The 13,983-nt window shown below is 46.9% G+C and overlaps 2 protein-coding genes across 11 annotated transcripts in view; both read right to left on the minus strand.

The window, feature by feature from the left end:
* Positions 1-244: 244 nt before the first annotated feature.
* HAX1 (HCLS1 associated protein X-1) lies at positions 245-3,000 on the minus strand. Of its 5 annotated transcripts, none has more exons than XM_007457997.1 (7): positions 2,751-3,000; positions 1,969-2,225; positions 1,615-1,802; positions 1,109-1,160; positions 875-981; positions 656-746; positions 245-506 (listed from the first exon to the last, which is right to left on the minus strand). In XM_007457997.1, exons 1-7 carry the CDS (start codon positions 2,801-2,803, stop codon positions 421-423), a joined length of 834 nt encoding a protein of 277 aa, XP_007458059.1. In that variant the 5' UTR covers positions 2,804-3,000; the 3' UTR covers positions 245-420. The 5 variants fall into 5 exon arrangements, with proteins under 5 accessions (XP_007458059.1, XP_007458061.1, XP_007458058.1 ...); XM_007457999.1 differs by having other exon boundaries at positions 1,969-2,087; positions 2,751-2,947; XM_007457996.1 differs by having other exon boundaries at positions 247-506; positions 1,615-1,826; positions 2,751-2,903.
* A 975-nt stretch (positions 3,001-3,975) lies between these two features.
* Positions 3,976-13,983, minus strand: part of UBAP2L (ubiquitin associated protein 2 like) — a 45,233-nt gene continuing 35,225 nt past the window's right edge. For 2 of the 6 annotated variants that reach the window (XM_007458007.1, XM_007458009.1), the window contains exons 23-25: positions 13,153-13,370; positions 12,663-12,768; positions 10,848-11,253 (exon numbers count right to left, since the gene is read on the minus strand). In XM_007458007.1, the coding sequence (XP_007458069.1) occupies positions 11,204-11,253; positions 12,663-12,768; positions 13,153-13,370 (374 nt within the window). In that variant the 3' untranslated portion in view covers positions 10,848-11,203. Of the gene's footprint in view, positions 4,108-4,839; positions 4,936-6,255; positions 6,454-7,543; positions 7,612-10,847; positions 11,254-12,662; positions 12,769-13,152; positions 13,371-13,983 lie in introns of those variants that run through there. The other 4 variants (XM_007458004.1, XM_007458005.1, XM_007458006.1 and 1 more) reach the window with 4 other exon arrangements.

The raw sequence follows: 13,983 nt of genomic DNA on the forward strand, positions 1-13,983 counted from the left end.
ACATACTTTTTTTTTTAATCTAATGCATCCCCATGTAGAAATTTCCCTGGAATTATCACTAGTTATCTTATCTCTTCATAAGGAAAATCATCTTCTAGAGGTACCTGACCCTTACTTACCAAAATCAGGTTTTGAAAAGTAAAGCAAAAAATTAAGAAATAATTTTTTGTGAGCCAAGTTAATTTGGAAAGCCCTGGATAGTGTGAGAAAGTGGAACAGCCACGACAAAGCCAAGACTAAGGAATTAGCATAAATAAAGGTTTTATTGGTCAGTCTGGGTGAGTGACATACTGACATACCCCCAATTCACTGTTCCACACACCCAGGGTGCTGACATGGCAGGAGGAGAACTAAGCCCATTGCTGGTGAGCAAAGGGTGGGAGGCGGAAAGAACCTAAAGGCCTCTGAGGGTTAACAAGGCTACCGGGACCGGAACCAACGTCCTAGGAACAAATCCAGGATGGAAAAGGCATCATCCAGGGATGGAGGTGTTGGTGATTCTGGACCTAAGGAAAAAAGTGATACACAGAGGCTAAGTGAAAGAGACTAGACAGGGGCAAAGGAGAAGAATAATATTAAAGGGTAGGAGAGTTAAGGGTTTCCCTTTCCCGAGGAATTATGAAATGGATCCCTTTGATTCATACTCTTTACTTACCATCCGTAGGAGAGCCACCTGCTTCTTGATGGGTTACTGTGGTCTCTTTCCGGCCCTCACTGTCCACCACAGTCCGGCGCTCCTCTACTGTCTACAAGGAGAAGCCCCCACCATATCCCTAACATCACTAAAGGTGAGTTAACTGATTTCTTTACATAGGTCTCCCTTTCCAGAACATTCTCTGACCATAGTTCCCTTTACCCGTCTCTCCCAACTCACCCCATCTGGCTTAGTGATCTTAGTCACAGAGATGCTCTTGAAATAGGATTTGGGCTGGGGCTGCAGAACTGGGCCAAGGCCCTCCTCGGAAACCTGGGTATCAAGATCTAGAAGGGCAGGGAGAGGAAAGAGGAAAGAAGGAGTCCAAGGGAAAGAAGGGAACAAGTGTAGCCGGAAGAAATTTCAGGGAGGGAGAACAAAGGGCTGGTAAATGTCCTTTCCCTCCAAACTCACCATTGTCCTCTCTGGCTCTAGAATGGGGGGTCACAGGCCACGTATCATCAAACTGCAGAAGAAGCCAAAGTAGGTCAAATGACACCTTTCAATCAAATTTGAGGGGGTCACAGAACCCAAACTATTTCCAAGTTCCAAAACTACTTTTCCTCAGAAGAAATAATCCCAGCCAGAATAGCTTTATTTACTTACAATCTTACTCCTTGCTACCTGTTTTATGTATCCCTCTACCAAAAAGCATTCCTCAACTGATACTTTTCTGTCCTCCCTCAAGAAGTCTGCTTTGTCCAAGAATCATTTAGACCAGCAATTGTTTTAAACAAAAAGCAGAACTCACATTTCCCCCCAAAGAAAATCCTACAAGAAGCTTAATACAGAGTACAGATAAATACACCAAGTGGAGGGCCTAGGACTCCAACCCAAGACTGTTAAGATTCCAACAAGGTTTCCAGTCTTTGCAGTCAGTTTTCTCCACAGGCTCCCACTTCAGGCCCAGATGTACTCACCCTATGAAAGGGTCTCTGGGAGCCCCAGCCTGGGGCTGGTTTGGAGGATTCAGTTCTTGCATCACTCTCCAAGGCCCCACGAAAGATCCTAGGCTGGTGACTATCTGGATACTTAAGCATTGAGTCCCGAAGCGTCTGTCCTTCCTGCCGTCTCTCACCAGGTGTCTCTGACTCAGGACCTGGAAGTTCTGCAGAAAGGTGGCAGGTGGATGCTGGGGACTTGGACTCTTTTAAATCTCCTTGAAATCATCAGTTTTCTCACACTTCCCAACCCCCAACTACTCTCTGCAGGTTCCTTTTTTCACCCACCGACCCAGCAGAAACCACAGGTTCTCCCCCGGGGAATCCACACACCAGGAGGGCGGGAAGGCAAGGTCCAGGCCCCCATCTCGCTGAAGATGTTATTGAAATCCCGTACTAGGTCATCAAAGCCGAAGTTATCGTGGAAACGCATCCCTCCTCCAGGGCTGAAGCTGAAGCCGAAGCCAAATTCCTCGGGGGGCTGGGGACCCTCAAATCTCGAGCTCCCACGGCCCCACGTGGCTCTTTCTTCTTCCTCATCATCTTCATCTTCATCGCGAGTCATCCCTCCAAAAAAGGGATCTCTGTGGCTAGGGGTGGAGGCAGATCGGCCACCAAGATTTCACCACTACTTAAACCATAAAATCAGCTAATGGGTGACAAAGTGAGACAAGAGTTGCGACCTAGGAAGCTGAAGTGAGGGTTAAGAGGACTGGCCATCGGGTTTGTTTTGTTTTTATCAAAGTCTGCCCTCAACTCGCGGCTCCCCCAAACACTTCCGCTCGGCTTTTCTTCGCTGTTCCCCAGCCCCTCCCTTCTCTCCCAAGGTCCTGCTCATTTGCTCACTGTTCTCTTCCCCAGAGCCCTATTGTCTTCCCCACCCGCGCCCCTGTTGCATCACCCCAGACTAGAGAAAGGTTTAAGCGGCTGTTTCCTCTCCTCTTAACGACTGCCCTGGTTACTGTCGCGGGGTGAGCGCTCAATGTTGACTTCCGTTCTCTCCGCAAGAGTTGAAGGAGTAGGGAAAATGATGTTTTTCCAAAAATAGGGTGTCAAGGGTCAAGCTCACCTCAGAGGGTCCCGCCCCACCTTCTCTGGCCCGGACCCCCTCTCACCTCCGAGGTCCAGAAAAGCCGAAAAAGCCCCGAAAGAGGTCAAAGAGGCTCATTCCCGCAGTGGGACTCGAACTTTCGAACCCCACAGCTGGGGGTAGCCAGAACTACGCTGACGGAAATTGAGCGAAGCGTCAGACCACGCTACCGGAAAGCAAGCCTGCGATCAGACACTGTCGTAAAACGACCGTAAGCCGGACTGGGTGGGGGGGCAGGGCGGAAGGGCCTATCACGTTCCAAAGGCTTTCTCTTTTACTGTTTCTTGTGAAGGGAGCGGGCGTACTGAATTTTCATTTTACAACTATCACCTGCCTCCTAAATCAATTCTCCTTCCTGCCGATCAACCCGCTCCAACAGCGTGTTTCAAGGGTTTGACACTGGATGGCACCGGAGGCAGCCGCCAGAGGGCAGCCCACCCGCACAAATGAACCGGACCGAGACCCACCCTCACCGCCGGCTCACCAACCCATGGACGACCTTCTAAACACACCTCGCCCCTTTCCTCCGTCCAGTTTGTTTCTTGACTGATACAGTTAAGTCTAATATTAATTAGAGGGATGGACAAAATGTTGCATTAATCTTCTTCTAGTATAGTGACTTCCCCAGAGTTGAGTAAAAGATAAAGACAGAGGAACGCATGGATTTAACTCCATCTCTCCAGCTATTAAGGAGTTTGTCATAACTATACGGGAGTCTCCTAATTCTTTCAGGCAGGGTCTGCAACCACCAGGATAAAGACTTTGTAAGAGAGCAAGGGAAATCTATTGAAGTGTCTTGGGAGAGAATCTGGGGCTCTAAGTATCCCCTTTTTCGGGTCACTGACTTTAAAAGCCTCCCCCTCCCTGTACCCCCACCTCCATCCCAACCCTGGCCTTGCTCTAGACTCCTTTTCAAGGGGTTGGATATTAGCTACTTGAAGTGAAAGCACTCAAGAAGTAAGAACTACTGCTTCAGTTTTGCTAGCCAACAGTGCATGTTGTCCTCATTTCTTTCCAGTTCATTTGCCAGGATCCATCTAAATTAAACTTTGATTCTACAAAGCCATTTCTTTCAACTCCTGCTTAACCCTTTCCCTTTCCACCCAATATCTGCTATCCCTTCACTGCCTAAAATCTGCTGTAGATCTGGAGGAAATGAAGATTTGCAGTTATTCTTTCCAGGCACCAGGCTGTGTAATTCTTAGGGGAGCGGGGGAAGGGAATGCCCTCAAGGTCAAGATACTAGCACATTAAGGTCAGAGGAGTTCTTAAAGGGCGAAGATTTCATTTTATTCCACTGCCTTCGGGGCCTGCTAGAGAAGGCCCAGTTGGTACAGTAATACTTATTCATCAAGCTGGTCATCGACGAGACTGAGGATATCCTAGACGGAGCAAGAATGGGCAGAGGCTGAAGGTAGAGGTTTTCTTTTTATATATACAAGACACATTAATCCATTAAATTTGAGGACACAGTACAAACAAAAAAAACACTTCAACTAATTCATCTGACAATGCTGTTCATATTCATGATGCCATTTTGTTGTTGTTTTGTTTCCGAATGATGAAGGAGGAGACTTAGGGCTGTTGGGCTGATATATATTTGGGGTCCCCCCTCCCTACCTCACCCACACACCACCAGGGTGAACAGGAGGAGAAGAAAACACTTCAACTAATTCATCTGACAATGCTGTTCATATTCATGACGCCATTTTTTTGTTGTTTTGTTTCCTAATAATAAAGGAGGAGACTTAGGGCTGTTGGGCTGATATATATTTGGGGGTCCCCCCTCCCTACCTCACCCACACACCACCAGGGTGAACAGGAGGAGGAGAAGGGAGGGCAGGGCCCACAGCAAAGTTTCATATCTTGAATGCAAGGGGGGAGGAGGAGAGGAAAGGAAGAAAAAAAAAGGAGAAAATACAAATCCTATACATACAACAGAGTGGGGATGGTATGGGAATGGGACAGACATGAAGCTGAGGCATGGGATGGGCCGCTGGGGGTGGGGGCAGTGGAACCCCCCCACATTCCTTTCTCTCTTTGATGCTGTTTCCATAGTTGCCAGGCTGAGAAGCCCTCTCAGAAGATGGGACCGGGAGAAGAGAGTCAGGGCCTCAGTTGGCCCCCCAGCTGTAGCTGTTGTAGGCAGACTTGTTGGTCTGGGGCTTCTGCGGGATGGAGCTGGTCTGGCTACGTTGCCCGCTGCCCGTCTGCAGGGGAATGGGAGGGTGAATGGGGAGGAAAAAGATGTCTAGTTAGTGGGACAAATTTATGACATCTTCAGGTGGAAATCTGGAAATTGTTTTACTCTCCCATTCCCCTTGCTTAGAAACTACTCTGAAGCTTACTTCTCAACCACAGGAAATTTGTTTTATACAGCAGTTAGAGCACGTCTGACAAGTAAAAAAACACTTTAAAACTTTAAATAAGGGAAAGATGAAAAGAGGGCGGGATACTTTTAGAGACAAGATAGTGCATCAGTTCTACTAATTTTCAATTTCACCTTCTCCTCACCCCCCAAACCCACCATCCCCTGATCCAAGGAAAGGCTACTCTCTAGAGAGAATTATAGCCTCTTGGAGATGAGTGATCACAAGGTGATTTCACTTTCACTGATCCCCATGAATGCCTCAATTTGGACACCTGTCTTTGAGAACAAGGCAGCCCTTATTCTAGCTCTGCAACCACCTATGAGGAAGGGGGAGAGGTCACCTGCACCACCCCAGGGCTCCCCACCCCTACCACACATCACATCTGTGAGCCCATTTCAGGAAAGGTAAGAGAGACAGTCTGAGGCCCCAGGCTCCAGATGCTGCCCCAAGAATCCTTTCCATTCCGGTAACCAAGTGTTTCAAGAGTTGGGGAAGGGTAGAAAGAAAAAGACACTGAGGAGAGGAGGACAAGAGAGGAACAGGAGGCCAGAGAGCTCAGCAAGGTGTTTGTGTTTGTGTATCCCGATTTGTGACCGTGCAATCTTTTCTCTTCAAGTTCCCTGAGACTGTGGAGGTGAAATGGGGACTGAAAAGGAGTGGGTTCAAGCATATCATCATTCAGTTTCATTACCTGCTCCTCCTGCTGGCGCTGGCAACAGAGAATCATCTGCAAATATGGTAGCTGAGGCAGAACCAGGATATATGGAAAATAAAGGGACAAACTTTGACAATAGAACTCCACCATTAGAAGGGAAAGCTATAATGTCAGGGAAGGGGGAAGGCTGGGAGAGGTAAGAGGGGAGGTGTGACCCAGGTCTGATAGGATGAGGACAACTGTGCTATGGGAGGAGGTGGAGGAGAAAGGCACCAAAGGAACTGGGCAAAAAAGGTTTCAATCTGGCCTCTTCTCTGACATCTCCTTTGCCGGCCACTTGTGTTGTGTGCGCTTGTGTCTGTATGTGCTGTGTGCCCATGACTGGCGCTGGGGAGGATTGGGTGAAGGTGGTGGTGAGGAAGGGTAAGAAAAGGAAAGGGGAGGTAGTTTTAGGGTATAGGAAGGAAAAGGAAGGGAAAGGAAAGAGGGGGAAGGGCTATTACCTGGCCATCCTGCTGCAGGTGATGGTGAAGGATCTGGGAGTGCGGTTGCTGATGGGGGGTCAGAATGTGCATAAAGGGGGCAGGTGGGTAGGCAGCAGCTGTGGCTGGATTGATGGGCCCCCCACTTCCTAGGGCTGAAGGCAAGTTGAAGGAGGCAGCAGGAGTACCGGAATGAAAACCTTGTTTCTCAAAGGACTGCTATCCAGGAGAATGGGAGGAGAGAGAGTAAAAGGGATCAGCAAACTAATCCTCAGAATTTCTGAACCCAAGATCCCCCACCCTCAGAAGGCAGCATGGTGTCAGAGAATGAATGCTGCACCTGAAGTCAGACATTCAGGTCTTAGCCTCAGCTCTACCCTTTAACAGCTGTGTGAACCTGAGAAAATTAATCGCTCAGCCTCATTTTCTCTTAACATGAATCAGGGATACTATTAACCTCTCAGTTGTAAGGACCAAATGAGAGGATAGATGTGAGAGCACTTCATAAATTCTAACATCATTCATGAACACAGTGAAATCTGCTAACTACTCTTAGCACAAATAGGGATACCCCTGGAGTTGGGTAAAAATTAGAACTCCTTGGATATTTCAAAAGAAATGAATACACACTGAGGTTTCTTGAGTGTTAATGGTCTTGGCCATGAAAGACTCCACCATAACTCCTAATACTTTACATCAAGCTTTTACTTATTTATGGTGTGTGTTGGGGGGAGCAACACAATACAAATCTGTGGATAATTCAGATGCCTCACTTTAGCTACTGGGTTGTGTCCTCTCCTACTGTTTATAGATATCCTTACAAAAAGAATGGAAAGAACTAGTTTCCCTTCTTTCCATATCTGTCCTCTCGGAAACTTATGAACAGGTTGGGAGTGGGTATGTAAAGGGCCAGGACAGCTGCACAGTAAATCACATGACATATCACAACAATTTACCACACTGCAGCTTCCTGTAACATTTTTCTTGCTTTTTCCCAGAGGGCTAAATTTAAACTTCTTCAAGAAACTGAGGTTTAGAGACACTCATTTTCTAGTAGAATGGATTTCCTGACACCTCTCTTAGGGTTGTTCTTGTTCACTGTATTTTTTTCCCCCTTGGGCCACGCCACTCAGCTTGCGGGATCTTAGTTCCATGACCAGGGACTGAACCCGGGCCATGGCAATGAGAGCGCCAAGTCCTAACCATTGGAAAGCCAGGGAATTCCCATGTTCACTGTACTTCTATCATTCCAACTCCACCTCCTCTATGTCATCTCTTTTTCCACTTCTATCCAGAGCCAGGCACCTACCTGGGTTTTGGAGTACACAGAACCCGAGATATCTGGCACGCCTGTGTTACTGGAGGTGACTGATACACCTGGGGGAGGAGGAAACAGACAGGAGGATTAGCTCAGCTAGCTGCCTGGCCCCATCCCTGGGAGATGATGTGTGTAGCCCTTCTAGCTATAGCACTGCAAAGGAATTTGGTCTGTTTTTCCAGCTTCATGTCAGTCCTGAGGGATAAGAGTTCATGACACAAAAGCTCCCTAGGTTCTCCTGCCCTTTCCAGATGTGTACTGAGTATTTATGTGAGAGGGAGGTGTGTTGTATTGGGGAGGACTAAGGAATATAGCCAAATCTCACTAGCATATGGTTTTCAAAACACTTCTCTGTGCCAAAGCACTTCTCTGTGCCAAAGCCCAACAGGATTGTATTAAACTTTTAACGTCCATTTCAAATCAACTGACCCCAACTCCACTCAGCTCTGCAGTGCTGCTCCTGAACGGGTTCAAAATCCATGCCTCCACAGCATAAGGTAAGTATTAAAGGAGCACTCCTATTCAACCCCCAAGAGCACTTTCATTCTCGGAGCCTCAGTTTACTTAGTCCAGCTTCCCCAGAGTCTTGGCAATTCTACGCTACAGACTTGTGATTTAAAGACCTGGCGCAAAGGCTAATTTCCATTTGCTCAGTTTAAGCCAAAGCATGGAGAGAGAGGGGTAAGGAAGGTAGACAGGGGTAGGCTCTCTCCTACCGCCTAGGTGGAACACAAAAATCCAACTGTCATTCTAGTTTACAACTTCAGCTTTTCCATGAGTTAAAAGCTCTAATCCATACTCCAGCAACTTGCATGTTTCCTGTTGAAAACCTCCCTACCACCAACTACAATTTTAAGGAAACCACAGTAGTACAATTCTCCATTTTAATTTGTACCCCTTAAACTGAAATACACATACAGTACCTCCTAGGGTATGGGGCAATAAGTTAAGGATAGGGCTTCCCTGGTGGCGCAGTGGTTAAGAATCTGCCTGCCAATGCAGGGGACACGGGTTCGGGCCCTGGTCTGGGAAGATCCCACATGCCGCGGAGCAACTAAGCCCGTGAGCCACAATTACTGAGCCTGTGCGTCTGGAGCCTTACTCCACAACTGGAGAGGCCGTGACAGTGAGAGGCCCGCGCACTGTGATGAAGAGTGGCCTCTGCTCGCCGCAACTGGAGAAAAGCCCTCGCACAGAAACGAAGACCCAACACAGCCAAAAATAAATAAATAAATTTATTTAAAAAAATAATAAGTTAAGGATAGGAAAAAGCCATCAGGTAAAATAACCCAGCAACTTACTTGAGAAACTATACCAATATTGAAGGAAAAGTAACTCAAATTTAACTAGGAATTTAGAGCATCCTTTCTAAAGATCTGTTAGTTTTCAGGAAGTGAGATAAAATGAAACCTCAGAAAAACTTTGCATTTCAGTTTGTCTTTGGATCGATCTCCTCTGCTGTTAGGAGCACTTTGTTCAGAGTTTTTTGGAAGCACTAAACTGACCAAATCACAAATGAGGAATTCTCCATTCACCCACAATTCAACAGCAATCTCCCTTCAAACTCCAGAATCCAAATCCTCTCTAGACCAAGGCAGCCTTCAAAAGCTAAGCCCACCTTGGACAGCCACTTTAGAATCTTCCCAGTAGAAGTGGCATCTTACCCTGGAGAACCCTCCCACATCACAAGTCCAGATAGTTCTAGGGAGGAGCAAACACCAACTAGGAAAAGAACAGAACTACAGAAACCAAGCATGAGAAAATACTTCCCCATCTCCAAAGTATCAACTCTACACTTTAAAGGCACTGAAGAAAAAGGGGACAATACAGGAACTAACAATAGTTTTTTCCCTTCCCTTTTCAAGCCCCAGGTGCCCATTTGGCAAATCACTGGTAATAGGCATAACTTTAAGAACAGGAGTTCATTTATGGAAAAAGCTAAGCTAATTCGGAGGTTTGTGTGGAAGGGTTGAGAGTAAGGTGTTAACAGGATATAAATGGAACATTTTTGAGGGAAACCAGAAGAGACAATGATCTTTACTGCGAAGGCTCAAACAGCTTGCTGACATCACTTGGTCATCCCATACAGAATGGGAGAAATGGCTGATTCTCAAGCCGGGTGGTAGGGAGGAATTTAGTTCCAACATGCCCCTACCTGGTCTCATCCTTTCCAGAGGGTGGACTAGCTAAAAAACAGCTTCTAGTCTAGAGGCCTTAATTGGCCTGTTGGTTGAAACAACTGGAAATGCTGGAAAAAAGAGAATACTTTGTGTAGTAACCCTAAATGGCCTCAGTGTAAGCATCTGAGACCGTAGAAAATAATGGGCATTGGTTTCCCTACCTATCATTCACCAGTAATTAGCAATCTCCTCAGACTACGGAGTTTCCTTGCTTTCCTTCCAACAGTCAACACCCCCTGGTTACCCCCACTCCCAAGCAGTGCTGATCATACAAACACAACGTGGATGGCCGGGAGGAGAAACAAGAACCAATCTCTCCCAGCATGGCAGCCCCTGGGAAAGCTGATCACACTCACAGTACAAAATTACTCCGGAGGGCTGGGAACAAATACAAAGAAAGTGAAGTATCTGGGTTTCCAATTAACCAAGGACAGGGTTCTCACTGTCCAAGTTAACTCTATGAACGAAGGGCTGATGGTGTACCGGTTGGATTGAGAGGGCATGAGAATTTCCATACTCAAGATGTCTAACCAAATCTCTCCCACACATTCTTAGCTACACCCACAAGTGCAAAACAACTAATAATCCACAATCCCTGAAAAGCCATCGAGGGACTAAGAACAATGTTCCAGGCTAGAACAGTTTCCACAGCCTGAGTCATCAACTAGCTGGTCACTAATGACTTTATCTGATCTCAATCAGCCACTTGGCCCTTGGGAACCAGATGTGGGAATTAAGCCTTGGAAGATACTTTCCTAACAACAGCTCTGAACACCATCTCTTCAGCCTTTCAAAATGACATGACACGAACTTTTTTGTCCTTTCTCCTCTGCTTATGTCAGAGACAAGGGGAAGATCTAAATGGAAAAGTGAAGAGCTATAATAAGCATGGCGAATCGGGCATTTTCTACAAATAGCTTTCTTGACTAACCAATCAACAGGCTGGGAACTGAGGCCACTTCCCCTCCCCCACCTTAATAAAATCACTATACTGAAAAGTTAACAGTTCTTTGGCTATGCTGGGGTTTGTTTGAAAAGGCCACCCTCCACCCTTCATCCACAGCACAACATTGGCTCCTAGTGTCCAGAAAGACATGCACGGAAAGAACGCCAGAGTTAGCTAAAGAAATACCACAGTTTATTGAAGACTACAAATATTTTGTTACAAGTTGGAACTACATGCCTTCCAGAAATCAAAAGCAACAGCAGGTGTGTGCATTGATGCTTCGGAGGAGGTGCTGCACCGCTTGAATTCGAAATGGGTAAGACAGGGTCAGACACATGGGGGAGAGGGAAATGGGGGAAGGGCAAGTTCAAAAGCCCAGAAGGTATCCACCAACTCATTTCCCCAAGCCACGCAGGCCATGGCCACAGCTCAGCAGGCTCTCCTCAGTGGTCTGGTTTCTGAAACAAGACTTCAGTGCAAATTTTACACACACACACAAAACACAGCCCCCAGCCTTGGGCCAAATTAGCTCTCTGCCGTCCAGAAATGCTTGTAAGGGGGTGGATATTTTCTTCCTAAAAGGAATCAAATACATAAAAATACATGAATTTAGAGGTTGATGAGGAATGGGATGACAAGAGCCCTCTGTGGGGTTGGGAACTGGGGATTCTTAAAGGGCTGTTATAGGAGGTCTCTGAAATCTTAAGGGAAGTAAGAAGCTAGGATTTCCAAAATCAGTTATGCCATTTTCTTCTATTACCAATCATCTACCTCTTCAAATTCTTGAACCTGGTCCAGCTAAGACCTAAATCTAATATTCTTGGAATAGGGCCAGTCCAAGACAAAAGCTTATAATCCTCCCCATCAAAGACTAGGGTGGACCTGCTAGTGAGAGGGGGGGGCCCTAGGCACAAGGAGTCTGGGTATTATTAAATCTCAATGGGGTCTCTCAGGATTTCTTTAGTTTAAATCTTGACCCACTCTAAGTCATACAACAGTTCAAAGCTCCACCTGTTAGATCCCAGACCTACTGCCCTCTTTGCTCAGCTCAGTTTCCCAATAATTAAAAACCTTGGGCAATTTTAACCACCTGGAGCCCATACAAGGGTGAAGAACACAGATGTAGCTCCATCCAAATCACCATGTAATCATAACTAAGCTAAGAATAAAGGACAACCCTCAACTCCAACCCCAAGCAATGGCAACCACCTCCTCCCCATACACATCTACAAGGCACTGAAAAAAGTAGATGGAATTGTTTTATTCAAAGACTCTTACTCCCTGTCCTCCAAAAATGGAGAGTAGGTGTCAGGTACGGGAGCAGGGGATAGGCTAAATATCTTTTAGGTCAGCACCCATTCAGAGGATTCCCATATTTCCCTCCCTGACATCAGAGGTGCAAGCGGACTTTGCAAAGAGACCAGCCATACAAATGAAGGAACCTAAAGGTCCAACTCTCCCTCTATTGAGTATTCATGCCCTACTCCTTTCTCTCCACATCTTAGGCCCTCTAGATAGGCAATAAAAAGGGGCCACATGAGAAAAGCAGTACTACAAAGCGATTTAAGCCAAACCTACCACAGCATGCTAGCTAAGAACCCATTTAACTCTTCTATTCAGTGAATATATCCCTTATTGTACTACCAGTACCTTAAATGTTAACACTTGCCTCCACTGACATCTCAGTAAAATCTTGGGGCCCTCTGCTTCCCACCCAAAGTTTAGGCCAGCCAACAAATTCTAACAGCCAACTCGTGCGCCAGGGCATTCCCGTCATGAGTAGTGGATACACATTCTAGTATTAAGCTCCTCTGTTGGTGCTGCTCAGACAGACACCCAAGTCAGGCAGACATTAACAATCGTACATGGAGCAGCAGCACACCCTCACCAACCCTGTTTTCTCAAGCAACAGATCTTCCTCCCTGAAACTCATTTAATGACATCCCACAGACACCAATGACAGCCAGGGTCAAGGTGAGCTTACCAGTGTTGTATCCATGAGACCCATATCCACTTGGCTGTTGGAAAGGGGTGGCTGATGCATTCACACTGACATTCACACCATGCTGCTTGGAAGAGGTAGGAGCCACCTAAAGAGCAATAGGCCAGAACTACAGTGAAATGGCAGCAAAGTACCATTCAACCGACCCGTCCTACTCCAGAGACTGGGCATTCAGATGGCTACCCACTCTGATGTATGCTGTCCACAGTTTACTTAGCAAAATGGGTTCAGGGAATGAATGAGAGTCTGAGGGAAGCAAAGCTGTACATTCCCCCTTTAGCTAATTCTACGAATGGGTAATCCCTTACCCCAATCCCAGCCCCACTCCCTCTCCCAGGCCAGAAAGAGGCCAGAGGTGGAAACTGTTCCCCTTCATTCATTATTAAAAAGGCATCTAGCCTTGAAAGCAGCTAGCATAGTGTCCAGGGCTAGGACTCTTCACCACAAGTGAAGACCAAGCCCAAGTACTTACAGGGAACACAGCAGGCCCATACTGGAAGGTGCTGGGGAGGCCCGGAACCCCTGTGTAGTATGGCAGGCTGGTGTAACTGTAGCCAGGAGGCAGCGCCGGGTTCAGGAATGTCTGCTGCGTGGTATGGTGAGTCTGTGTCTGGTTCTGCTGGGGCTGGGCCAAGGTTGTGGCCGGGGCCGGGGAGGAGGCATCCCCACGGCCGAACTTTGTGAGGTCACCTGTGACACGAGAGGCTAAATGTATCTGCCTCTTTCACCCCCCAACACCAATGCAGAATTTCCTCTTCTGGTTTCACATGATTCCAGGAGAGCCTTCAGAGACTATTAAAGTTCAATGCTTTGAATTCCATTTCTTTGCGGCTCCATTTAGCACTGCTCAGGACACAATCTGCACAGTGCTAGTCAAGGACTAATGTTGCATGACTGTGCAATACTGTGGCAGAAACCAGCTCCCAGAATAAAGCTCCTGTATGATTTCCCTGCCCACCTGTTTTCTTTCATCTCTTCCCCACCCCACCCCCTCCTTTCCTTCTCTGCTTCCCCTCCATGGGGAAAACTCCATGCTGGACTTGAAAAACAATGCCAGGTCACAGAAAATGACAGGGCAATAAGGTCAACAACAGGTCAGGCCCTGGCCTAGCAAGGCAATGAGACTGCCACGAGTAAGGAACAGGAGCAGAGATGAGTAGAGGAAGGTCAGTTCAACCACAGTACTTCCTGGAAAAAGCTAGAGAATAGCTGAAAGTCAACACATCATTCAGAGTCACAGGGAGACAACAGAAAGTGGGATGAGAAGCCAAGTTGCTACATGCCCATCTTCAGCAGGATTCTG

Source organism: Lipotes vexillifer, unplaced genomic scaffold, assembly GCF_000442215.2.
Source record: "Lipotes vexillifer unplaced genomic scaffold, Lipotes_vexillifer_v1.1 scaffold238, whole genome shotgun sequence".
Lineage (NCBI taxonomy): Eukaryota > Metazoa > Chordata > Mammalia > Artiodactyla > Lipotidae > Lipotes > Lipotes vexillifer.